Source organism: Diadema antillarum, unplaced genomic scaffold (genome assembly GCF_040938485.1).
Source record: "Diadema antillarum isolate AM-2024a unplaced genomic scaffold, OU_Dant_1.0 seq00000569_RagTag, whole genome shotgun sequence".
In the NCBI taxonomy this organism is placed as follows: domain Eukaryota; kingdom Metazoa; phylum Echinodermata; class Echinoidea; order Diadematoida; family Diadematidae; genus Diadema; species Diadema antillarum.
Window position 1 is genome coordinate 2,109,363 of NW_027271507.1, and position 26,085 is coordinate 2,135,447.

The 26,085-nt window shown below is 41.0% G+C and overlaps 1 protein-coding gene across 1 annotated transcript; it reads left to right on the top strand.

Moving 5' to 3' along the window:
• The first annotated feature begins 13,564 nt into the window (after positions 1 to 13,564).
• Positions 13,565 to 15,813, top strand: LOC139735322 (uncharacterized). Its single transcript, XM_071646074.1, has 3 exons — positions 13,565 to 13,777; positions 14,445 to 14,950; positions 15,708 to 15,813. Exons 1-3 carry the CDS (start codon positions 13,697 to 13,699, stop codon positions 15,811 to 15,813), a joined length of 693 nt encoding a protein of 230 aa, XP_071502175.1. The 5' UTR covers positions 13,565 to 13,696.
• The last annotated feature ends 10,272 nt before the right edge of the window (positions 15,814 to 26,085 follow it).

Here is a 26,085-nt window from a genome sequence, read left to right on the forward strand (position 1 = left end):
AAACATATTTCAATACATGATTAGCAATCTAGCTCGAATCAATAGCCTAACAGTCTTTGTCTTAATGCAGTAAACAACCCTTCACGTTTTGGGCTGGTCGTAACCGAACAGTTCAGTGGTTGACCTCGTCCAAAATAGTTTAGTCGTTCAGGTGCCACACTCTGTCTGGACGACCTTCTCAAATGTGTATGCCCAGAAGACAACGGTGAGGGATTGCCAGTCTCACCACCAACTCCCTGAGCAACCTCGTTGTGGTTTGCAGTTTCCTCATTAGTGGTGACGTTTCTGCCTTCACCAGCTGGGTCTGGAGTAGGGGAATGCGGATTTTCAGGAACGCCATTTAAAGTTGGGGAATCAGCTCTATCAGGGTCGATAGGAGTGCCAATGTCAGTAGTCTCAGGAACGTTGGTATCTCCAACGGCAGGTGTCTCGCCTGGTGAATCAATTTCTTCAGGCAGCTCGCATGTTGGACTTTGGACATCGAGAGGGGAAGGACTCTGGACTTCTTCTGGAGAGTCGTTTGCTATGGGAGCATCCTGTTCTGAAATCTCTTCAGAAGTCATGGGAATTCCTGCCTCGGGGTGTTGTCGTTCTGCAGTGGGGTCAAGGGCTCGATTTTCCGTGACATCTCCCTCCTGAGGGGTGTCTCCAGAGGCCTGAGCCTGAACATGCTCGGGTTGACCTGTTCTTTGCTGACCACGGGATTGCTGATTGGGGATCGTCTGGTCCAAACGACGGTGTGATGGCAAAGGAGGTATGAGCCATCCATCGCTCTCAGATTCACTCGATGGCGGGGCTGTTGTTGGTTGCGGGTTTCTATTAACTCGCCGCCCCCTCGCTCTGGGGCGTCTAGTGGTTGAAGTTCGGGGAGAGAGGACAGGTGGGTGCTCATCATTGGGCACATCTGTTGACCCAATAGGGAGAAGCAAGTTGCGGTGCAGCGTCAGAGTTTTGCCACCGGCTTCTGGCTGGACATCATATACGGGCAGGGACGGATTCTTGCGTCCCACCACAACATACGAATCAGGTTTCCATCGATTTGCCAGTTTGTGTGGACCTTTCAATCCTACATTTCGCATGAGCACCTTATCACCATTCTGAAGTTCTCCACCACGAACTTTCAGATCATAGCGTCGCTTATTGGTGGCTGCTGCTTTCTCCGAAGCCTCCTTCGCTGCTCGGTATGCTCGGTGAAGACCAGCTTTCAACTTTGAGACGTACTTCACGTGGTCGAGGGCAGTTGTCCCATCTGGACGTGTGTTGAACGTTACGTCGATTGGGAGTCTTGCCTCCCTGCCGAACATGAGCAGGTAAGGACTGTACCCAGTGCTCGCTGACTTTGTAGCATTGTACGCGTGGACCAGGCTTGCTACGTGTTGGCTCCAGTTGACTTTTTGTTCATCTGTTAGGGTGCCCAACATGTTGAGAAGGGTACGGTTGAACCGTTCAGGTTGGGGGTCTCCTTGGGGATGGTAGGGTGTAGTGTGGGATTTCTTGATGCCAAGAAGTTGAGTAAGCTCCTTTATGACCTTGCCCTCAAACTCTCGGCCCTGATCGGAGTGTAACCGTTGAGGTAGGCCGTAATGCACAAAGTACTTCTCCCACAAAGTTTTCGCGACAGTGCGAGCGGATTGATCTTTTGTGGGAAATGCCTGTGCGTATCTCGTAAAATGGTCAGTTAGGACTAGAATGGACTTGAATCCCTTTCCATCCATCTCCAAACCCAGAAAATCCATACAGACCAGCTCCATCGGTTGAGTCGTCTGGATGCTGTGGAGTGGTGCACTTCTAGTCGGAAGGGTCTTGCGGGCGAGGCATCTTCTACAGCTTCCTATCCATTTCTCAATGTCTAGGGCCATCTTGGGCCAGTAAAACCTAGCCCGAATGAGGGAGGATGTCTTGTCAGTGCCCAAGTGTCCATGTTCATCATGAAGTCTGCGGAGTGCATCCTTCCTGTGAGATTCCGGAAGCACTAGCTGGTAAACGGGCTCGCCATCTTGGTCCTTCAGCATCCTGTGAAGTACTCCCTCAATAAGTTTCAGTTCGGGAAACTCTCGTGCAAGGATGCGTTCCTCTGGTGTCTTCAGGGTGCGTCCATTTGGCTTTCGACCAGCCTGAACCCAAGATGTAGCCTTCTTGATGGTTAAGTCAGCATTCTGGGCACTCTTCCAGTTGGTGGGACTGGACATATTACTGATATGTGGGAACTCATAATCATCGGGAATGGCTTCGGCACGTATGGAAAGGCAAGTTATCAGTGGACTAGAAGTTAGATGTGCAGAAGGTGTGTCCTCCTTGCTAGACACAGACATCAAGACGGCATTTGTAGATTCAAGACCGATCTGTTGGTCCGGTTCTGCCACCTCATTTCTTAGCCGTGCTTCCAGGTAGCTGAGGTCTGTGTAGTCATCGGCACCTCTAACTTTGGGCAGTCGGGAGAGTACGTCGGCATTGGTGTTTACTCGGCCGGGACGGTAGTGGATGGTTATGTCATAATTTGCTAGTTCTGACACCCATCGGTGGCCTGTTGCATCTAGTTTAGCTTTGCTCAGAACATAGGTGAGAGGGTTGTTGTCAGTGAATATGGCGGTGTTCTTGGTAAGATACAAGTAGTCCTTGAAACGTTCAGCAACCGCCCACTTCAGCGCTAAGAACTCCAGCTTGTGGGCTGGGTAATTTCGCTCTGACTTGGAGAGGCCCCTACTGGCGTACGCTACAGGACGCAGGTGCCCGTCGTGGTCCTGGCACAGAACTGCACCTAACCCATCTCGGCTGGCATCGAGTTGGAGGACGAACGGCTTTTGTAGGTCCGCAAATGCCAATACAGGTGCAGTGGTTAGGGCATCCTTCAGGTGTTTGAAGGACCTAGAACACTCTGGAGTCCACTTCTCACTGATGTTTGCTGAAGGTTTGGGTCTCCCAGCTTCCTTCGTGTGTCCCTTTTGTGATGTGCTTGCAGTCAGTTCATGAAGAGGTCGAGCAATCTTCGAATACCCCTTCACAAATCTCCGGTAGTATCCGGTGAATCCCAGGAAAGAGCGCAGTTCTTTCACAGTCTTGGGAGCAGGCCAGTCTCGAAGCACTTCTGTCTTGCTTGGGTCTGTCCTCACACCTTCGCCAGAAACTATGTGCCCAAGATACCTCACAGAGGTGCAGCACAGCTGACACTTCTCAGGGGAAATCTTCAGTCCATACTCCTGTAGACGGTCGAGAACACGGAGAAGGCGTTCTTCCATTTCCTCCAGAGTTTTCCCGAAGACAATGATGTCATCCATATAAACCAAAACTTCGGACATATGAAGACCCGACATACATCGTTCCATCAACCGCTGAAAGGTAGCGGGGGCTCCTTTCACTCCTTGGGGCATTCTTTCAAACTGAAAGAATCCTACTGGACAAATGAACGCCGTCTTCTCTTTGTCGCAGTCGGCCATAGGGATCTGATAATACCCCGACTTCAGGTCTATCACAGAAAACCATTGGTTTCCATTGAGGGCATCAATTGCTTCCTGGATCAAGGGGACAGCATATTGGTCAGGAACAGTTCGAGAGTTCAATGTGCGATAGTCCACACAGAGACGGAGACTCCCGTTCTTTTTCCTGACGAGGACGATTGGCGAGGCATAGGGGCTCTTCGAATCCGTTATGATCCCTGCTTGGGAGAGCTCCTGCAGGTGGGCCCGCAGATCCGCCAAGTCGGAGGGAGATACTCTCCTCGAACGCTCTCGAAAGGGGGTCTCATCTGTCAGTCTAATCCGGTGCTCTATTCTACTCGTCACTCCATAATCCTGGTCAGAGAGACAGAAAACACTGGACCTTTCCCGAAGTTTATCGACCAGACGATCCTTTGCAACCTGTGGGATGGGTCCCCACTGAATCGGTAACTGCTTGACATCCGTTCTCGTCTCAGCAGGCATTCTTTGGTAGATTGCCGCACAGACTGCGCTGACTTCACCCTCTTTCTCTACTTGACAGGCTTGGTGTAACGATTCGAAGATTCCAGAATTTGTGCCTACCACCACAGGATGGATAGCAGTGTTTGGATTGTCTGGGATGACAAGTGCCAAGGTATGAACACATTTGGACGTCCCTGAGAATGATGGGTCAAAACCGAGCTCGATATGGGTGTATCCAATATATGGTATGTGACCTCCCCCACCATGCCATAGGATGAGGTCTTCCAATGGCAGAATCTCTTTGCCTAGCTTCTTGCTCAGTCCTTCGGAGAGTAGGGTGACTTGGGAACCACTGTCCAATAGACACTTTGAGGGCTGACCATCGATGAGGCAGGGGCAAGTGGCTCTCTCCCCCACCAAACCACCAGGAACGTCTCCTTGACTCTTGCTTTCTGTATCTGGATGAAGTTCGTTTACTGCTGCTGGGAGAAGGTCTGGGGAGCTTGAGATGATCCGGGCCCCTGATTGCTCCGACTCCGGCGCCCTTGCTCGTTTCCCTGCAGCTGATTGATATGTTTCAACAACTTCTGGTTCACTGCTGCTAAGTCGGGAGGGTTAGGACAATTTCTGCGGAAGTGTCCATCTTGCCCACACTTGTAGCAGAAGTCAGGGAGTTTGGTTGCAGCTTGGGGTGTTTGGTGGGCGTTATACATGGCGATGTTCGGCAGTTTCACCGCAGCCATCTGCTCTTCCAATCTTGCCAAGCGAGCTTCCATGACACCTGTAGATGGCTCGGCGAGGGCCTGCAGGCTCCTACCCCTGGTAGGTGTTCTCTGCCTCTTTTGGGAGGCCTCCTCCTCATATCTCCTCACTCGGCTGAGTAGATCTATGAAGGAGGGCGGGTTTGGCAGATGGTCCCTCAACCTAAGGCTTATGAGAAGCATTTCATCGTGAACGGCCCTGATGAATTTCTGGAGTCTCAGGTAGTCTGCTCTCTCCGGCTCTGCTCCTCCCTTTCGGATGGCACGACGGAGTACAACATTAACCCTCATTAAGAAATCTGAAGGTTTCTCACGCTCCTGTTGGGCGGTATCATGGAATTTCAGCAAAATTTCCTCTCCACTCTCAGTGGTTCCAAAGGCAGCGTCTAGAGCAGAAACATAGTCTCCAGCAGAAGCATGAACGTTGTAGAGCTTCAGGTCCCTCACTATGGTCGAAGCAGGTGGTCTGAGAGCCTCACTTATCCTCCTCCTTTTCTCCACCTCTCCAATGCCGGCAGCTGTCCACTCTTCTAGCTGACCCTCTGCCTGATCCACCCATATGTCAAAGGAGTCTTCGTCCTTTGCTGACGGAGATCCAGAGAAGGGTCGCAGCTTCCTATAAGTAGCAGGGATACTCATGGGTAAGCTTTGTCCTGCCTGTTGATGTTTGTACGGAGAGGCATGTTGATGCTCCTGACTTGATTGTGGTAAGGCGGATCTGTAATTTGAAGATGAGGGAGGCTGCAATGGGGCAGGATCTGCCATCCTCAAGTTCCTCTTGGCTTCCGCAAGTGTCACTCGTCTTGATGAGGGTCCGGCCACATCAGAGAGTAGTGCCAAGAAAAACGGTCTAGGTGCCCCATGTATGTTCAAGTGAATGTTTTGGTCCCGCATCATCACTTGGGAGGACTTGATTTCCAATTCCACGAGGAGTGCTACAGAGGGAGACTGGATGTGAGACTGACGCTCCAGAACCATGCCGCTCCGAACGCAATCTACCACCTCAGACAAGGCAACTATTAGCTCATCCGTGGTCACACCATCTACCTCTTCCCCAAGGAGTAATAACGCCATATCAAGCGCTATATCTTCCTTCTTACACAAAGCCTTAGCAGGGGCAAGAAGGTTTGATTTAAAGTCGGCCATAGTCTATCACGATGAAATTCAATGTAATAGAAATCAGTACAAAATTCTGAGAACATATACTCCGTACAATACAGAATATCACCTGTTTATCTTCAGAGGAGGTCACTTTGACTTGCTCAGTAAATTGCGCACATATGCAAAATACATGTAAATACCTCCTTAATGTGATGTACTTTCTTTACAATACAACACTATATCATTAACATGCGCTGGTGCTGGCTCCTTTACGAATAATCAAATAACAAACATTAAAACAATGTGCAAATCGTATATAGATTGTGACAATTCACATAACACAAATCTAATCGAGAGCAGGTCCTGGCAGGGTCGCCATTTGTAACACCAGATTCGCTCTCTTAGCACAATGTAAATAAATACAATGTACAATTCAACGGTTATGTTTATATGTGTGGATGTTCCTCCTTTTAATCACAGATTACTATTAGCAGGAGCAACAATATCTTTGACACATAATTCACATGGGGTACAATGAGAAAGGCATCAATAAATATTCTTCAAATATCCTCCAAAGGCTATCATCAGAGAACTATTAACAGCGTTGTTTCGTGGGGAAATAACTGCTACTTGGGATTAACAGCAGAGCGTCCTTCACCAAACATTAAACAAATCAGGGGGGGGGGGTCGCATCCAAAAAAAGATCCAAATTGCGCGTTATTGTCACTGATGTCTCGGGTGTGGACTATCGATGAGATGAATCCATGAAGAAAACCCTTGAAAGGAGGTACCTTGAAAGGAGGTGCATATACAACATAAATGCACTAAATAAAAGGTCTTATACATACAGCGTGTTTATGAATAACTTGCCAGACTTCTCGTCCAAATAATTGTTACGTGCACTTATCAAAAATGTAAGTTTATACTACTATACAAACATTATTATTTTATCAGCTCAAACCAATCAAATAACCATAAGGACTGAATATTAGAGCAGAAGCTCATGTGTATTAACATAAGGTTGAACTACATGTACTGTATCATCAAAGCCGAACCTAATAAGCATGTGAAGTTGCATTAACACTTTCATGCATTAAATCAAATATCATCACTCTGAAGTGATTATCGTTATGGGTATTATTGGATATATTCTCTTTTTCACTTATAAACCACATTAATCTGATTATCCATTCAGTTGGGAAATAGCTTTATCCTATGAAATAAAAGTATATGGTATTATGATTTCTACATTTGTCAACCTTGTCAATACCAAATATAATCAAATTTCTTCTTAAAACATTAATAAAACAGAAGTATCTAGCTATGACTATTTACTTCAAAATGTCACTCACTCTCAAATTTATTCTAATCATACATAACACACATATCTACTATTGTATCTATCAAAACACTTAAACTACCCACTACAGTGTATGGAAAATCCAACACTTGTTCTCCTACTTTACCGTTTCTACACAAGAATAATGGAACAAAACAATTATAATAGAATGGTAGTGGATAGCTACTCTCAGCAGGGAATGACTGATTACAAGGAGATGGTATAACATACGAGTATATTATATACCTATTCAGCCTGCACTGTAATTCACTACCAGGCACACTACAAACACAGTTCTTATCAGCTTTGTCCTAAAATCGGGATGAAGCCGGAGCCAAGCACTAAAACAATCAAGTCCTTTCTCTCCACAGAGTCAGGCTCTCTCTCTCTCTCTCTCTCTCTCTCTCACGCCCTAGCACTCAAGTACACCAAACTTTAGCCTGTACTATTCAGACCCTAAAAGTTTTGCTTATCTTCAGCCATTACAAAGCACATGATTTAGCTGGAACTGATAAATCGTCTGCATGGCAGAGTTCAAATCTATATGATTTTCATATAGCATGGTGTAGAAAGTCTAACAAATATGACATACATACATGAGTGCATACCACAGGTATTGTTCAAACTACACTATAAACCTCACACTTCATCTCACACACATATACATAGATATAGAGGTTGCGAACTGACAGCCTTGCTTGAGTCATTGTGTGAAATGTTCCATCAATTGAACATCCTAACTTTCCTTTACAAAGAATAAGTTTATCAGTCTATTATACCTTCACTTTGCATGTAAACTGAAATTACAGTAATCCATAAGGTTTATGACATGTAAAACTGACATAATAGTGGTCTCACCTTGAAAGGAGCCAGCACCACGCCTTACTACATCCACTCTCTCCAACGTCCAAGGGGGCAAGAGGACGTGGCACTATGGGAACTCTATCTTTATCTCCCAAAATTTTGGCAGTACCGATGTTGGTAGGGGAAAGACGAATACGAGATGAGGAGAGACTTGTGTACATTAGGGGTTTGCATCCCCGTGTAAAAGGAGAGAGGGGAAAAGAAAGATAAGGACGGATGTAGGGACTGGAGGACAATGCACGAGAGGGCATGTGCATATGGGAGGAAGGGGTTGTGTATGTTTACACTGAGGTTGAAGACTCCAAACTCTGTGGTCTTCATCACAGACCTTGTAACCCGGGGTTACACCTTTATCACTAATTTTGGACTAAAACCCACATTCATGTACTTGGCTTCATAAGAAGGAGTAAGCTGTCGTTGGTAATGCTGAATTCCTTTTAAAAAATTGCCCAATTTCACAGCAAAAAATGCTTTCTTCAAAATTTAAGTGGGATTTTTTTCATTTTTTGTCAACCGACGTGATGGGAAATAATTACGCTTGTGTGATATCCTTTGTGTATGTTTCGAAAAAAATATATTAATTTCATATCACACACACACGCACACGCACACACACACACACACACACACACACACGCACACGCACACACACACACACACACACACACACAAATGATGTGATGTTCTCAAGTCCTCTCAAGTCTGTGTGACCTAACATAGACCTTCCCAAAGTTTCTTCTTTGACTTGAATCTCAGAGGAACAAAAAAGTATTGTCCTCAGCATCTGTTGTTACCTTGCAATAAATCCAGTATTGAAAAGTGTCCAGCGGTTGCTAGAATTATCTACCAGAGCATGATCATGAAATTTTAAGCACAAAACAGTGACGATTTTGATGACATAAATGTAGATAATTAGGTACATGTATTACTTTTTACATAGCTCTCTAATTCAAATTTGAATTTCGATGAACATGATCTAGAATGAATCGTATAATAATACACATACCAATTTAAGTGATGGCCTAATTTCAAACCACTATACGTACGAGTCATGGAATGTCACCCCAGTCTGTTGTCCACAACCAGAACGTACAATCAACATCAAGGTTGCCGTCCTCCTATGTTTTTTCTCCCCCCCCCCCTGTCTCTCTCTCTCTCAAGTTTGTGACATCATACTAAAGTTTGTGACGTCATATACCAAAACTTAGTATAGCGAGTACAATGTGTACTGCTTGCGAAAATGAATTTCTACATGAAATTTTCCAAAAGTCCCTTTTTTTCCAGAAAACGACTACATGCTTTTAAATGACTTCATTGGTCAGTAATAGTAATTCGGGAAAGCCCCTCTATACGGCGATCTGATTGGTTCACTCTTGCACTCCGCCATTTTTACCAATGGATCAGTGCACCTGTACACGTTCATTTTCTACAGTGGAACTTTACGAAACCCTGGGAATAGAAGGTGTACGCTACCCATTCCCATGCTCTCCTCCACATCAATGTAGGGTAGTCTGGATTAAATTCGGTAGAGCTGGAGGAGAGATCATTTTTGATAGACAATAACGCTCTCGCATTCCAACTCATGGTGATGGAGTGATAGTCTCCTGGAATAAAGTGACACGAAGACAGAACGATCTGCTGCTCGGTGTATTTCATGCCATTAACCTCACTAAATTGGATATATACTCTGCCGAATACTTGGCAACTACGTAGCCGAAGGTAAGTAATTAAACCGACTCATTTTCCGATTATCACTAACCTTGATGATTTGAAATTTACATCTTTCATGACATAAAATGGTCCAAGTCGCTGAATTGGTTTGAGGGTTTATTCCTCTAGTTTTCTGTCCACATTGGCTTTGCGCTTAATCAAGTATATACCCTGGCCATGATGACGTGGTATGGGTCCCGTATACGGACATGTTCTGGAAGACGTTTTAGTGCTTTCACTTTCATTCTAGGTAGCAACATTGTGCTGCTCCGTCTGTGTTTCGAGAGATAAATACCAATTTAAACTTCTAGTGACTTCTCTGTGTCACTTCTTCGTGTCATCCAAATCAAGCGCACTGCCACACTCAAGGCCGCTAAAAATTTTGTTACAAAATTCATCTTCTACTGCTGATTTGTTGCTCTTGATTTTGACACAAGAATAACATTTTGGGTGATTTTGTACCGAATAGCTGATATTTATTTTTTTAAACAGAGCCAGACATGTTTCTTTTGGCGCACCATAGCAAAACCCGGACCGTTACCCGTATACCGTGCTCGGTGTAAACGCGCCCTTACTCTGCACTGATTATTTGAAATAAGCAAAAAAGATTATATTTTTCATGTTCCAGAATATCATCGTCTCGTGAGAGCAAGGCAAAAACACTTTTTAGGGGAAGGTGTTACAATTGGTAATTTAATGACGAAAAAAAAAACACTTTTTTTTTGGGGGGGGGGGTTAAATTATTAGTGTACAAACCAATGGGAAGGTTGTGAATACATGGTTGCGACCAATATCAATATGTGATGAAAAGTTTGAATCTTTGGAATTTGATACTTTCCTAATTTAAAGTTTGCATGATTCCTTTTCCGTTCTGATTTTACTGTATTCATTGAAAGTAAACCTAAACACGGTATCGAACTTACACTTTGAGCCTGCGATAGCTTTCTAACACAAACATGTGTATACTTAGCGGTGGATGTGCACTATTCTGTAAATATGTCACGGTTGTATTGTTCAGTGTATAGCCTTTGAATCTGCAAACACTGATTCATAAATGTCCCTACAATTAAGTAGGGTTTAGTTCCCAATTTTCCGAGTGCATTTCCTTTTTACCTATTTTACGGGCTCGAATTCCTCTTCGAAAAATCCCTTTTTTTCGGCTCGATCTTCTACATTGCATCAGAATAAGCGTGATGCGAGGGTTCACCTATACCGTATACGAATAGGCTGCGGACACTGAAGGTTATGATAGCCACGTATATCGAACCACTCTATAACATTCAATCATTTTATCGGGTGTCTCAAACTACTGCAGGATCCGTGAAGGGTAAGTTTTCACTTTGGCATGGCATCATTTCAGGAAACTCACCTTTCAAGTGCCTTCTTTTCTTTCATTTAGATTTCTAACTTGAGTCGCGCCATGATCCGTGCCAAAAAGCTTATAATGTAAACACGGGGTATTTTAACTGACCCAGTGAAATCCGAATCAAGCTATGTATACTTCGCGGCATTACACTACATTGCGTGGGCCTTGTAATAATATAAAAGTGGCCTGGAAACACTGTTTATCACGTTCTATTTTTGTAAGGAGATGAGTGGGGTTTATGGAAATGCATCGCAATGTCACGGAGATCGAGACGGGAATGTGGAGAAACATTCAATCATTTAGATTTCCGCGAATCATCCGATGAAGTCACATTTGAGTATATAATTTGTCAATCTCATCCTGTTCCGAATTCTGCCTCCTTCCAAAACGATTTCCTTAAAAAAAAATATTGCTAGTTTATTTCAGCGCGTGCAACCTATAGGGGAGGGGAGTCATAAAGATATAGAAATGTGGGACTGGCACATTTTTTGTTTCGCTCTCATCTTGTTAGTAAGATATGCATGTTATAATACATCGTTTATTTCAGAAAATGGCTTGCGGACCGTCCCCGAACAAACTCACTGGATTGTTTCATTTCAGTCAGCAACCAGCTGCGGAACTGAATAAAGATTCGGTGAGAAATAAAACCCTCAAATTTCAATATGTATCCTTTATTCAGGCCTCGAACACAACAAAGACCGAGAGACTACCAACAGTAAGAACTATTCTTGAATGAGAAAGGGTGGGCTAGATCACATCATCGTTTCATCATTTTGGAACTGTACACCAAATTTTATGCAAGTATAAATTGTTACGTTCTCGAGATGCAAAATATCTCCCGAGGTACAAGATGAGATCCTCTAGATTCATGTTAGAAGAGATGAGTTTACTTACATCAAAAGTGTCCACTCCACAGAAATTTGAAATGTGTCTTTCAAGAAATAAAGACAATCTATACTGTCTTTAAAGCATCTCGCGTGGTCTCAGTAAAAAAAAAACAACTACAACAACAACAACAAAAAACCAAAAATTAAATAAAAGTGTTTAGAAATTCAAGAAAACTCAAAGCATACTATAACGATACCACAAAGGTATCAAAAAGCTTTGTTATGGAAAGGTTGTCTATCAAAACCGGCTGAGAACATGTCAGTTTAAAAATCATGTCTCTGACCTTGAAGTGGTGTAGATTCAGTTGAAAACATTGAAATTCACAAGAGTATTACTATGTTATCTCCATTTCGGCTAAAACAAAGTTTCACATTAAGACTCACATTTGCCCTTCTAAGATTGATTGGAAATAAAATGAGATCAAACATATTTTGTTACCAATCTGCCTTTGTATCCTAGCATCAAACAAAATGGTTTTCATTATCGGCATATTACAGAAATTAATCGCTAGTACATGGGAGCTTGATACCAGTAATGGATATCTTCAAGGGCTTGGGCCAGACGGAAAGAAACCCTTCTTGATCATCCCGAAAATCTGGAAGGTCACCAGACACCGATTCGACAGGGAGATTCTCTGCCTGGAATACGGCACGGAGTTAGATCGATCTCACGTCTTTCTACTCTGCACCCATAGGCGGTAATTACAAGAGAGAACTATATTCCAAATGACCGTATTTCCACTGTACGGTGTATCAGTCTGGCATCTCCACATTCGATGCTGGCAACTATAGATTAGCAACAAGAATGGAAATACAGTAGATATACATGCAATTCCATCGATTAATTAATGTATCTCAATTTAGATTGGAGAATGTCAGTTTATGACTGTAGCTTCAGCTACCAAAGTCCGATGGTAACACGTTGTGGTGGGAATCGAGGCCGAAATAATGATGATAACAATGATAATGATGATAATAATAATAATAATAATAATAATAATAATAATAATAATAATGATATGATAATAATATAATAATGATAACAATCATGACGATAATAATAATAAAGTAAAGGTGATTTTTTTCCCATAATTATTTTCACTTTCGCATTCTTATTACTGTTTTATCATTTTTATCTCGCAATGTTCTTTTCAAGCTGCTATGGATTTTGAATGAAAATTAGAAGTTGAAATGTTTGTTTTCAAATTTTAAACAAACAAAACTTTAATGAACATAATCTAAATATGCATATATATATGATGTATATATATGCACATATATGTATATATATGTATGTATATGTATATATATATAATTATTATGTATACATTATAATGTATATATATCTAAATATATATAGTGTATTCATAACAAGATTCGTGATTGACAAAATTAATACCACGTGACTTAGTATTGATTTAACAATTGTGTTGACTCACATCTTGTTAAAGATATACTATAAAACATTTTACTTTCTATAATAGTTTATAAGAAATGGTTTCATAATTTGCCCTCGCGCGATTCTACTTCGTTTTCGGTGAGATAAAACCACACTTAGACCTTAAATTATGCATTATTGGCGAAAGTAATGATATTCTAAACTGATTTCGAGCTCACGTAAATAATTCTTCATATATGACTGTATGATATTGTTTGTATGTTGATTACTATGTTGTTAACCATCATTATTCTGCTTATGACACAGTGATGCTGATAAGTGGGAGGATGCCCTGTGTAAAATCACCGGGCAGGAGCCACCGCCTAGAAGGAGGATGAATACTGGGGTGGATAAACACTACAAGAACAAGAGACGGAAGGATGGAATATCGGCGCCATTAAACAACGGATTTTCGGTATGTTTACCATGCTGGCTCATTGATTGAGGAAAAAAATGAATGACATAAAAAAAGATATATATAGGTCTATAATATAGCAGTATGTATGATGCACTGCATACGAGTACTTTGTGTTTGCGTAATTAAAGGGACATTCCAGACGATTTTCATAATTTCACATCATGTAGTACATAAATCGACAACTCCATGTATAGATTTGTGGAATTTATTGTGGTTCTTGAGCAGAGAAACAATACTTTGAAAAACCTTAAACAAATTACACTGAACAAGGATGATGACATAGGAGGTTCACATATTTCAGAAATGTAGCCATGTAATTCCATTACAATACCGCTTGCTTGCGAGTTCACCTGTATATAATCTATGCATGCCTTCTTCTTTTGTTCTGCTTCCTTGAGCCCCAACTCATACATTCTTATGGTGATTCTGCCATGTCATCATCCTTGTTCATTGCAATTTGTTCTAAAATTTGAAAATATTCTTATTCTTCACCCCAGTTATCACAAAATCTGAAACTCTGTCCTCAGTATAACTAATTTATAGTTGTTCAAATGTAAAAATCTGAAAATCATCCGGAGGTCTCCTTTAAGTTGTGAAAGTGAAGAGAATGAAAACTGGAATCATAGTGGCTTGAAGTAATGATATCCTTATCGAAAATACCCAGCTGCAGGCGGTCGAATTCAGCGACCAGCCGGATGAGCAAGAGGATGAACACGATGACTGCGATGACGACGAAAACACATCCGGTCAATGTGTTCCACCAGGAACGAATGGACGTAACGAGGCTCGGGTGCCAGACGAACAGCACATTGCTGATGTACTCGGAAGCGGAGTGGCACCCACCCCGGAGCAGCGGCACAGCAGCGAGGAGAAGCTTCATGCCACCGTGTGCTCATTTTGCAGAAATGAAATTGACTCTCTGGGTCAACGGATATCGCAGTCATCAATAACGGGCTCCGATTCGTCTAAAAACGAATCAGTATCGATGCCAAAGCCTCTCGTATCGGATCCTCAGCCTAATAGACTCACTGGACTTGATTGTAGTTCGCCCACAGTTAGCTGTGGCGATAGGGTACCACCTCTGCATGCCGACAGCTGCAGCAGCAGGTCGTACTCCTCCCCACAGCCTCTCCTGTCTCACCCCAGTGTGATTCACTCGGAAAACGTGAGGTGAGCTCTTCATTACCAGTGCTGTTGCGCTGAGAAGATAAAGCCTTTTCACTAGCAATAGTTCATAAATTCCTCTATGAAGAAATATGAAGTTTTATCAGGTCTATACATCGGAAAAAAGCCCTGCAAAATAGGAATCGATTCTGCGTTACTTTTCGTGAGTTGTTCTCAGTGGTTTGGTAGGAGTCCTACATAGCTACAATGAATTCACCAACTTCTCACGCAAGATGAAACTGGCAGATCCCGAAGATTTTCAGGCGATAGAACACCGCTTTGAGTCTCTTTTTGCCATGAAAGAATTATGTCTGTATTCCGAAGAATATGTGCCACAGTAGAAGAGATAGTTTTCAAAGGATCTTCAGTGCCTGGAGATAAGCTATGTATATAATGTAGCTATCTTGACATATTCAAGATATTGATTCCTTCACACTTCACAAATTTAGTCCTCATGTCTGGAATGTAGGTTTCTGCGTAGGCCGAATCAGTGCTAACCAAGACCTTTTTTAATCATTATTCATCAGTAGGACATACGGTAAAATGATCTATTAGCCTAAATTTGTTCCATTCACGAAAGGTGAATGATAAGTTATGAAAGCAGGAATAAAGAGAGAAGAAAAAAACAGAAGAAAACAAATGACACAGCGTATCAAAGACGATTCGTTAAAAGTGGCTACATAGAATGAGTGGACGATGTATGAAGGCGACATCTTATCTAGGAGAGTATTTCTTTTTTTAATCTTTGATTTGAATTCTACAGAAGACTACGAGAGGAGCGGGACGAGGAATCTGTCACAATACATGGGAAAAAAAGTGAACTCGCCATCATGGGTCTGAAGCTGTGCAAGCATGACGATTATTTCTAGTACGTTTATTCTTCGTTGTTTATTACAGACGTGTTTGTCTTTGTCATGTTTGTTGTTGAAATTTGATGTGACTTGATTTGATTTGATTTGATTTCAGAATTTCTTTTTTTTTCATAAATAAATGTAATACAAAGTCAATTGAACGAACTAAGTGAGCACAGTGTTATTTAAATCTGACAGTTGAAACAGATAAATGATTAATTCAAATATCCAACAATATTCTGTCACATATCAATGCAAAATGATGTGTACCTGCCGTTCGAAAGACAGATTAAACAAATCTAGATATAACAGAAATACATGAGACCTATAAGCAAACACTTGACGAGGATGAGGGCCTTAGAAATGATGTTTAAACAATATACAACGTCCTAAGAATATATTCAAGTCACCCCTCACTCATTAAGCATTGTTAAGTCGGTGATAATGAAGCGAGGTGTTTGTGTGCATATCAATTTGAATGACATATGAATGTTTGAGTCATTGTTGAATTTCTACTTGAAATTTTACGAGATGTTATAGCTTCATTATATACACATGGAATGAATGTCTTCAACGACACTGTATATATTAATCATAATCTTTTCAAAGTTAATTTTCTGACGAATGTAAGTTTCGCTTATTTCATTTCATGTCATTTCATTTCATTTTGTCTGCAAAGTTTTTATCACATAGACCTACACAGCAAATGAGAATACGGCGTTCTCGGAAACAAAGCGATAAACTGAATCAAATTCAATTCAATGACATTTTATTTCCAGTAACACATGTTTGTTGTCATACAAATTCGATGAAAACAAAACGTACAATGTATTACGCTGTACAACAACAACAAAAATGCATATAGAACTAATTGTTAAAAATAATTTCGTTAATGGAAAAGAGGGACCCACGCAAGCTTTTTGGAATGTGGGTCACTCAGTACATTGAATTTAAAATACAATAAATGTAAAGATACGGAAAAGCACACACACACGCACACGCACACACACAAAGGCACAAGACGCTCACAGTCAACAAGAACGTATGGAATAGACAGGACAAACAATGAGACAAAGACATCATCAACAAACATCAAATAATTAGCTGCATTATGTACTGTCATAATATCATACCAAGAGATAATTAGAATTAAGTCAAATTTGCATTTAAGCGTACAAAGATCGCAAGGGATCACATTGAGTATATACTTGATGACGGAATGACCTTCCTTTTCTCTGCCATTCTATTCAACATAATGGAAACCTAAAATGTCATTCCATGCATGTTTAGGTTTGCTGTAATAGATCAATAATGAACCCCACACGGATGGAATGATAGAAGTTTTACAAAAATCTTACGATAAAAAATAGGTTGTGGGTTCCATGTAATTTGATAAGTTTTCACGAAACAGAGATAATGGTAGTTACAGGCTACTCTTCATGGGCGTCACCAGGGGGGGTGCGTTGGGTGCGAACGCACCCCCCTTCAGATCCTTAAAAAAAAAAAAAAAAATCAGTCTGCGAGCGACCTCAACGCCGGACGCTAAATAATTACTCTTTTCTATTTTTTTCTTCATATTTTGCACCAGGGACACACACACACACACACACACACACACACACACACACACACACACACACAAAATCAATTCGCACCCCTGGTTCTGGCAGCACTGATTTTATACATATCTATTAGTATTCTACAGTGTTTACTATTTATCGACCGTACTGTACATCCCTACGATACCGAGCACTTATACACGTTTGCATGTACGTGTGCTACTTACAAGTACATAGTAGGGTCTATGTACATTACTTCTGACCAATCAATATTGCCAGCCCAAGAGCGAGCCTTAGCCTCATTAAAAAAAGATGAAAAAAAAAATGGAGGGGCAAGCATATTACTTTGCCCACCCCCCCCTCCATAATTCCAGAGACGAGAAGATTTTCTTATCTTTTTTTTGGACCGAAAAACAAAAAGTTACCCCCATAAAATATTGGAGGGGCAAGCATATTTTAATTTTGCCCCCCCCCCCATAATTAATAATTCCCGAAATGAGAAATTTTCTTGCTTGTGAAATAAAACAAAAATGTTGCCCCCATAAAAATATTGGAAGGCAAGCGCACCATTTGCCCCACCCCACATGATCATAATTCCCGCGATGAAAAGATTGTCTTGCTTTTTTGTTAGAATTCAAGAAATCTGTCCAATTATTTCACCCAAAAGCAGTGGCGTAACTACGGGGGGGGGGGGGGGGGGTGCGCCCCCTCATAATCCGCTGGTAAAAAAAAAAAGACTTACCGAAATAGTAATTCAAGTGTTAGTAAACTGCTTTTGAATGAAAGGGTGATCAAGAAATAAGATATTTTTCTATGATTTCTTTTAACCATAATTAGATAGGTATATAGTGTGAAACATTGTTCAAAAAGCCCGGACCCGACAAAAGATTGTGATTCAGCGTGATTCCTGGTTGGCATTCTGCATATAAGCAGGACGTGCGCAGTGTACTCAGTACATCCGAACGAAGAGTCGCTACAATGTTGCGCAATGTGATGTAGAATGTACAGCACCTTTGTACCTTACACTTCGTTATATCAAAGCTAGATCATTGCTTTTGCAGTGTTGCTTTACATACTAGTCTATGTAGAAATGTCTTGCATTGCCAATAAAAAGACTTGACCTGGGCTAATTCCTAACTTTTCCATGTACATATAATACACACACAAACAAACACGCACAATTAGTTTAGGGGATGCTCTAAAGTGCAGATTTTGGACATCCTTTCCCCGCTTGGTCACTTCGACGCCACCTCGCTGGTCATACCTCCCCCAGTCATGAACATAAACCCACACCCTTGACTACCAGTGGCGGATCCAGGGGGAGGGGCGCACCGGGCGCACCGGGCGTCCGCCCCCCCCCCCCTTTAATTTCCAAAGCGAAAAAAAAGATAATAATATAGCTTCAAACGGCAGTTTTTGGACAGTAAAATGTCAACATTTTCAAGCTCGCTCGCTCCTCTCGCTCGCATTTAGTCGTAATGCCATTCTCCTGAAGTTGCTGCCAGTAATTGCCGGCAGTTGCGCCTGGTGCCCCCCCCCCCTTAATTTCCAAAGCGAAAAATTATAGCGACAAACGACAATTTGGGGACTGTAAATGTCAAAATTTTCAAGCTCGCTCGCTCCGTTCGCTCGCATTTAATCTTTATGCCATTCTTCTGATGTTGCTAGATACCAGTAATTGCCTGCAGTTGCGCCCGGTGCGCCCCCTTAATTTCCAAAGCGAAAAAATATGGCTAAGAAAAGAACGGCAGTTTTTGGACTGTAAAATGTAAAATTTTCAAGCTCGTTCGTTCTGCTCGCTCGAATGTAATCATTATGCTCTCCTGATATTGCTGCCAGTATTTGCCAGCAGTTGCGCCCGATGAGCCCCCTTAAATATAGAAATATACCTACAAACGGCAGTTTGTTTTTTACTGTAAAATGTCAAATTTTCAAGCTCGCTCGCTCGCATTTAATTGTTACCCAATTCTCCTGATTTTGCTGCCAGTAATTGCCGGCAGTTGCGCCCGGTGAACCCCCCCCCCCCCCACCTCCTTTATTTCCAAAGCGAAAAAATATGCCTCCAAATGGCAGTTTTGGGACTGTACAATGTCAAAATTTCCAAGCTCGCTCTCGTCGCTCGCTCGCATTTAATTGTTATGCCATTCACCAGATGTTGCTGCCAGTAATTGCCAGCAGTTGCGCCTGGTGCGCCCCTTAATTTCCAAAGCAAAAAAAATACGGCTACAAACGGCAGTTTTGGGACTGTAAAATGTCAAAATTTTTAAGCTCGCTCGCTCGCTCGCTCGCTCGGTCGCATTTAGTTGTTATGCAATTCTCCTGATGTTGCTGCCAGTAATTACCGGCAGTTGCGCCCGTTGCGCCCCCACCCCTCCTTTATTTCCAAAGCGAAAAAATATGGCTCCAAATGGCAGTTTTGGGACTGTAAAATGTCAAAATTTCCAAGCTCGCTCTCTTTGCTCGCTCGCATTTGATTATCATGCCATTCACCTGATATTGCTGCCAGTAATTGCCAGCAGTTGCGCTCGGTGCGGCCCCCTTAATTTACAAAGCAAAAAAAAATATGGCTACAAACGGCAGTTTTTTGGACTGTAAAATGTCAAAATTTCCAAGCTCGCTCTCTTTGCTCGCTCGCATTTAATTATCATGCCATTCACCTGATATTGCTGCCAGTAATTGCCAGCAGTTGCGCTCGGTGCGCCCCCCTTAATTTACAAAGCAAAAAAAAAAAAAAAAATATGGCTACAAACGGCAGTTTTTTGGACTGTAAAATGTCAAAATTTCCAAGCTCGCTCGTATGTAGTCGTTATGCCATTCCCCTGATATCACTGCCAGTAATTTGTCGTTTCACACCGTCATTCCATAATCCATTTATAAGGGATGCAACCCTCTCCGGCACTTCCGCCCCCCGCCCCCCCCCCCCCCCCCCCCCGATGAAATCCTAGCTACCGGCGCGCCGTTGCCCTTTCCCCGCTTGGTTTCCCTCAAAAAACAGTAAAAGTCTAGGGATTGAGAGCTTCCTATATTCCAAATGTCTGTCCAAAAAAATCTCGTAAACATTTAGTGTCAAAACGCACTCCCTTGAAAAAAAGCTGGTGACGCCCCTGCTCTTACAGATAAGATGAAGACTAGTGACAATTTCATGGTGTCATGAGACTCGATCCCATAAACCTACACACTGTTTAGATATTGACTATAGATTGCGGTTTTTGACATGAAATCAAGGAGAAAGAAAACTTTCAGCATTTCCATCATTTCTTTATATATTTTCTATAGCCTGAAAATGATACCCTTTAGGAGGGTACGGTTTTTGGCTCCTGAAATATCGACTGAAACATTACGTTTATAATATAGTTTCATTCATAAACGTGTACTTACTTGAGGAGAAATTATAAGTTAAAACTGATGACTTAACCACTACGGTATTTAGTGGTTGCGACCAATATCTTGAAAATGATAACATAACTTATCAGAATACCAACCGGCACCTTTACCAGCACATTCAGTGTTAATGAAGTGCCCTTGTAAACCTACATGTTTTCCTTTGTTCTTTTGATACACTATAATAAAATAGAAATGAACTGCCAAACTAAATTCGGTGAAACGCCGAATAGTTTTCTCACTTCAAGTCCAACTTCGATGATCTTTCGATGATGTCTGTCACTCTGTCTGCTGTTACTCTTTCTATCAGCGTCAACTTTAAAACCTGAATATGCCTGTGCTATTTTGCTATAATATGGTACTCTGAAACCTTTCCACTAATCTGTGTGGTAGTGTCTTTATCTTGTCACCTCTGAGGACAAAGTGCAGTTGATGCCCATAACAGACCGCGGTAAGGATGCATGTGCATGCGCAGTTCTATGATCATATATGTTTTGATTTTACGCTTGAAATTAGACGCAGGTGCACGCATTTGCACGTAAAGCCCGATTTCACAAAGGTATAATTTAGATCAAATCCATTGTCCAGTAGCCAGAACAAGCTTTTGATATGGGCGTGCACAAGAAAGTGCACAAATATTTCCTAAGATTAACCTTTACAACACCTTACCCTCTTTTCACCGGTTCAGATGTCTTTACCAAGAACTCTATATTAACGTTTGTTTTCTTTTCATGCATGCATGCACGGATTGATATTCGTTTTTCCGTTCGCTCATTAGCTTTGGTCTGCTTCTAGTCATGTTAGTTCTGTCCATTCACCTATTTCAATCGTTCCTATATGATACACAATATCAGAATTCTGTTCTGTTCTGTTAACAGACAAACGAATACGACAAGTTCAAAGCCCCTATCTTTACGCATAAAATCTTCCATTTTTTTAATGCTTGTCTTTATTCTAACCTCGTAACCTATTTAGTAACTACTGTGCATTTCTCTCCTCTTCCGGAAAAAAAAAACAACAACAACGATTCTACGAAAAATCTGAAGGGATATTTTTTTGTGTGTGTGTGTGTTGTTGTTGCACTGATTTTTTTTGTCTAACTCTGTAAATGTCTTTTGCAAACGGTCGGTAAAGCTGGGGTCATCCAAGACCGACACCCATGAGTCATACGGTCCATGAGACCGACATTAAAAAAAAAGTCCATGAATCATACAGCCCACGAGGTATGCGGCTCACGAGTCATACAGCTCATGAGTTCGACACTACGTAGAAAAGACCCACGAGACTGACAAGATGAACAGCGCCATCTCCATGCCACTTACGAGTATGTCCTTGTAAAGGGTGTTCCTTCCATTGGGGGGGGGGGGGGGGGGTAGTAACATACTGGCGGGTGGAACCTTTTTTATTTCGTATGCAGGCGAGAGATTATTTCATGAATATTCATTACGCAGGCAGTGGACAGTCCCCATTCTCTCGATGCATAAATTTCACCACGCCTGTAATTTCTACAGCATCGTGTACTAAAGAAGTACCTCCTTGCGTGTACACACATGGACATGACTGTGTGTGTATGAGTGTGTGTGTGTGTGGGGGGGGGGGGTTAGGGTTAGGGTTAAGAATTTGTACACCTATGCACACACACATCCATACACACAGCACGCAGCATCTGTGTGAACACTCAAATAATACGCCTCACAGAACTATGCGTACTTCAAGAAAATCGAGGCTTTTGCTGCCCTATGCCCCTACTAATGAATATTCATGAATGATCTATGGCTTTGTAGCGAAAAAAAAATGCACTGGGATACATTTTTATTTTTTCGTCACGCGATAGAGCGAGAGCGTGTAACTATTTATTGAACAGCGCTGTGTACATATCAACGACATCGAGTATGTATTTCTACAGGTGTGGCTTTTAAGAGACAGTTCTGTCACACTACGCTAGCGACATTGTTACCTATTATGTTTTTTTTTTCAAGATGAAATTGGAAATGTCATGGGACCCCCCCCCCATAAAAGATAATAAATGAAAGGGGACAAGACGATGCGTGGTTTGATTTTAGATCTTTGATAACGCCAACGTACTATTTTTTGCGGATTAGATGGAGTTTCACTAAGAATTTTGCTTACTCATCGTTTTTTTTTCTTTTTTCCCTAATCAACCCATCATACTTGAATCATGCTCAAAGACGGGTAAGGTGCAGTTTCCAACTTTTACTTTGTGAAATGTATCTAGCAGTCACATTTTCCACATGATCCCTACACTAGAATATGATAACCATGACCGTTGGCAGATTTTTTTTTTTGTTATTTTTTTAGGGGTGGGATGGGGAGTAAGAATATCTTAAACAGGTCAAAGAGTTAACATGCAAACGAGAGTGTTTGGGTATTTTTTAAATTAATGTGGCTGCCGAATGAGAGATATATGATTCTGGGGAAAAGGTTTTTATGTATGGATAGCTTATGGACTCGACTTTTATATGACACCAAAAAGTCTAAAAACAACTAATACTTGAATTAGCACTGCTGACTTTTGTAAAGGGTATGAAAATTAGGCTTCACTGGAATTAGCCTTTTACATTTGCGACAGGTGAGTTCGTTGGAGCGTGCAAAACTGAAGTTGATATGATAAATTTGTAATCAATTGCGATCAGTTTGTGTTTGCTGAGTGAATTTTATGATTTATTAAACCAAAATTTTGTGCATGAGTAAACCGCAGGTGCATTTATTTTATTGTAGCATTGCAAATCTCCCTGGTAGACTCAGTGGTGTGTTCAGGTGAGTCAGAATGAGGTGATGGTACATGTTGCAATTTCCATGTTACACACTCTTATTTTTTTACATCTGTGACTTGAATGAAAACCTTCTCCCCACATTGCAGTTATTTTCAGATTAGTAGAATAGCTCATTGATTTACTTAATAACCAGATGGGGATTATGTAAATTCATTATTCAAATACATTTTAATGAAAAAGGAATGTCACAGCTACTGGCTACTTATAAATCAGGTTGCCCATTGACCTGAAGAATAAAAAGCTGACATCCTTGACTTTCTTTTTTTTTGACAATCCATAATTGAATATTCAATGTTACATAATCTCTACCTATCATATTATTAACTTCAGTTTTGTAAGCTCCAATGGACTCACCTCTCGTAAAATTGGAAGGCTAATTCCTGCGCAGCCTAATTTTCATACCCTTTACAAAAGTGAGCAGTGCTCATTTAAACATGAAATTTTTTCAGACTTTTTGGTGTCATATGAAAGTTGAGTCCATAAGCTATCCATACATATAAACATTTGCGCCAGAATTGTATATGTTTTTAATTCGGCGGGCATTTCGAAAGTGTATAGTTGTTGTTGTTTTTTTTAGACACACGGTATAGGTGGCGCTGTTCATCATATCAGCCTCGTGGGCCTTCTTTGCCTATAGTGTTGGTAACGAGCGCCTCTCTTGCGAAGCTCCGGTCTTGTGTGCTTTTTAAGTGTAGTGTCAGTTTCGTGGGCTTTGTTTGCGTAGTGTCCGTCTCGTGAGCCTTTTCTTCGTAGCGTCGAACTCATAGGCTGTATAACTCGTGGGCCTATTTTATAACTTGATGTCGAAGTAGTGGGCTTTATTTACTTAGTGTCGAACTCGTGGGCTATATAACTGGTGGGCTGTATTACTTGTGGCTGTATGACTCGTGGGCTGTATGACTTGTGGGCTGTATGACTCGTTGGCTGTATGACTCGTTGGCTGTAAGACTCGTGAGCTGTATGACTCTTGGGCTGTATGACTCTTGGGCTGTATGACTTGTGGGCTGTATGACTCGTTGGCTGTATGACTCGTTGGCTGTATGACTCGTTGGCTGTATGACTCTTGGGCTGTATGACTTGTGGGTGTCGATCTCGTGACGTGAAACCGTTAGAGCTTTGATTGATGTCACTGCATGCTTGTCGAGCACAAATGAATAGATTTCATAACTCTATGCCATTTCATTTTTATCTGTATATTATCTGTAAACCACACGAACAGATAAATATATACAGCAGAGTAAGATTGTTTTGTACATTGTTTTCCTGTTGCTGTGTACCCTGGGAGTAGTGATAAGACATTAAGGTCATAGGACCTACTTCAAACATATCTGTTAGTCAGTCTCTAGTCCTAGTGTAGGAGTTCTAAAGATTACCATAACTACCTCGATCTTGAAATGGAGATTGAATTATAGTTATGAATGGACATCCTGTTCATGAGTTCCACTATATACAGTATTATATCATTTATTGTCAATGATAAACATGACGTAAGTGATCCATTTTACAAGCTTTGCTTTTTAGTGGACGTATACCACTCTTTTTCCATGCCTACTTTTTTGTTATCTTTGAAATCATGCATAGGTGTTCTTTGTTATTCTACTTATGTCATATGTTATTATACTCATTACGATTGATTATGTATATATTTCCTCTTTTCCTGGACTGAAATTAATCAACTAATTTGATCGTATTATGAATGCTTAATATCTTATCTTATTGTGTTTTGTTTCACTCTTTGCTGGATGGAAATGAATATAAAATTGATTTAAATTGAATTGAATTGAGAAAAATATTAAAAGGGTAAGAAGAATTACATTCATTATTACCTGAATGATGAGATGACGTAAGCTTAGAAATTAGAAATAATGTGTCCTTACTATGTTTGTCATAATTTATCAAACTGAATTCCCTGGAAAGTATTAATTGCACTCCGAATTTCACACTTATACTGTTGATCAAGGACTGTGTCAAACATAATATATGAGGATGCAGTTATACATATATATATATATATATATATATATATATATATATATATATATATATATAAAAATATAATGTATATATATATATATGATATATATATATATATATATATATATATATATATATATAATCTTTTTTTTTGTTCTCTATTGATTTGAAGTCAGAACTCAAGACTAGCAGCTGGTATAGAATTACTGTCTGTATAATATCGTAGAGTTTTTACTGTTTTTTAAATACGACACTAAATTTCTCTGACCTGTTCCTACAAAGTCATTATAGTCCTATATAATTATTATAGCATATAAGAGCGTCGTGTTGCTGCCATAGTCGTGATTCATGTTATGTCAATCATGGTACTATTGCATGGATTTGCCAGTTTGTGCAAATGAGCACAAGTGAAGAAACTTAATGACATCAAAGCTGAAATGTACAAACGTATCTCATCCTCTACCTGAAACAAACAAACAAACAAACAAACAAACAAACAAAAAACAAACAAAAACAAAAGGTCTTCACAAGAAACAGTTATCAGTTTCTTTTGATCTGTCTTTTTCTGTTCTAGTGTGACG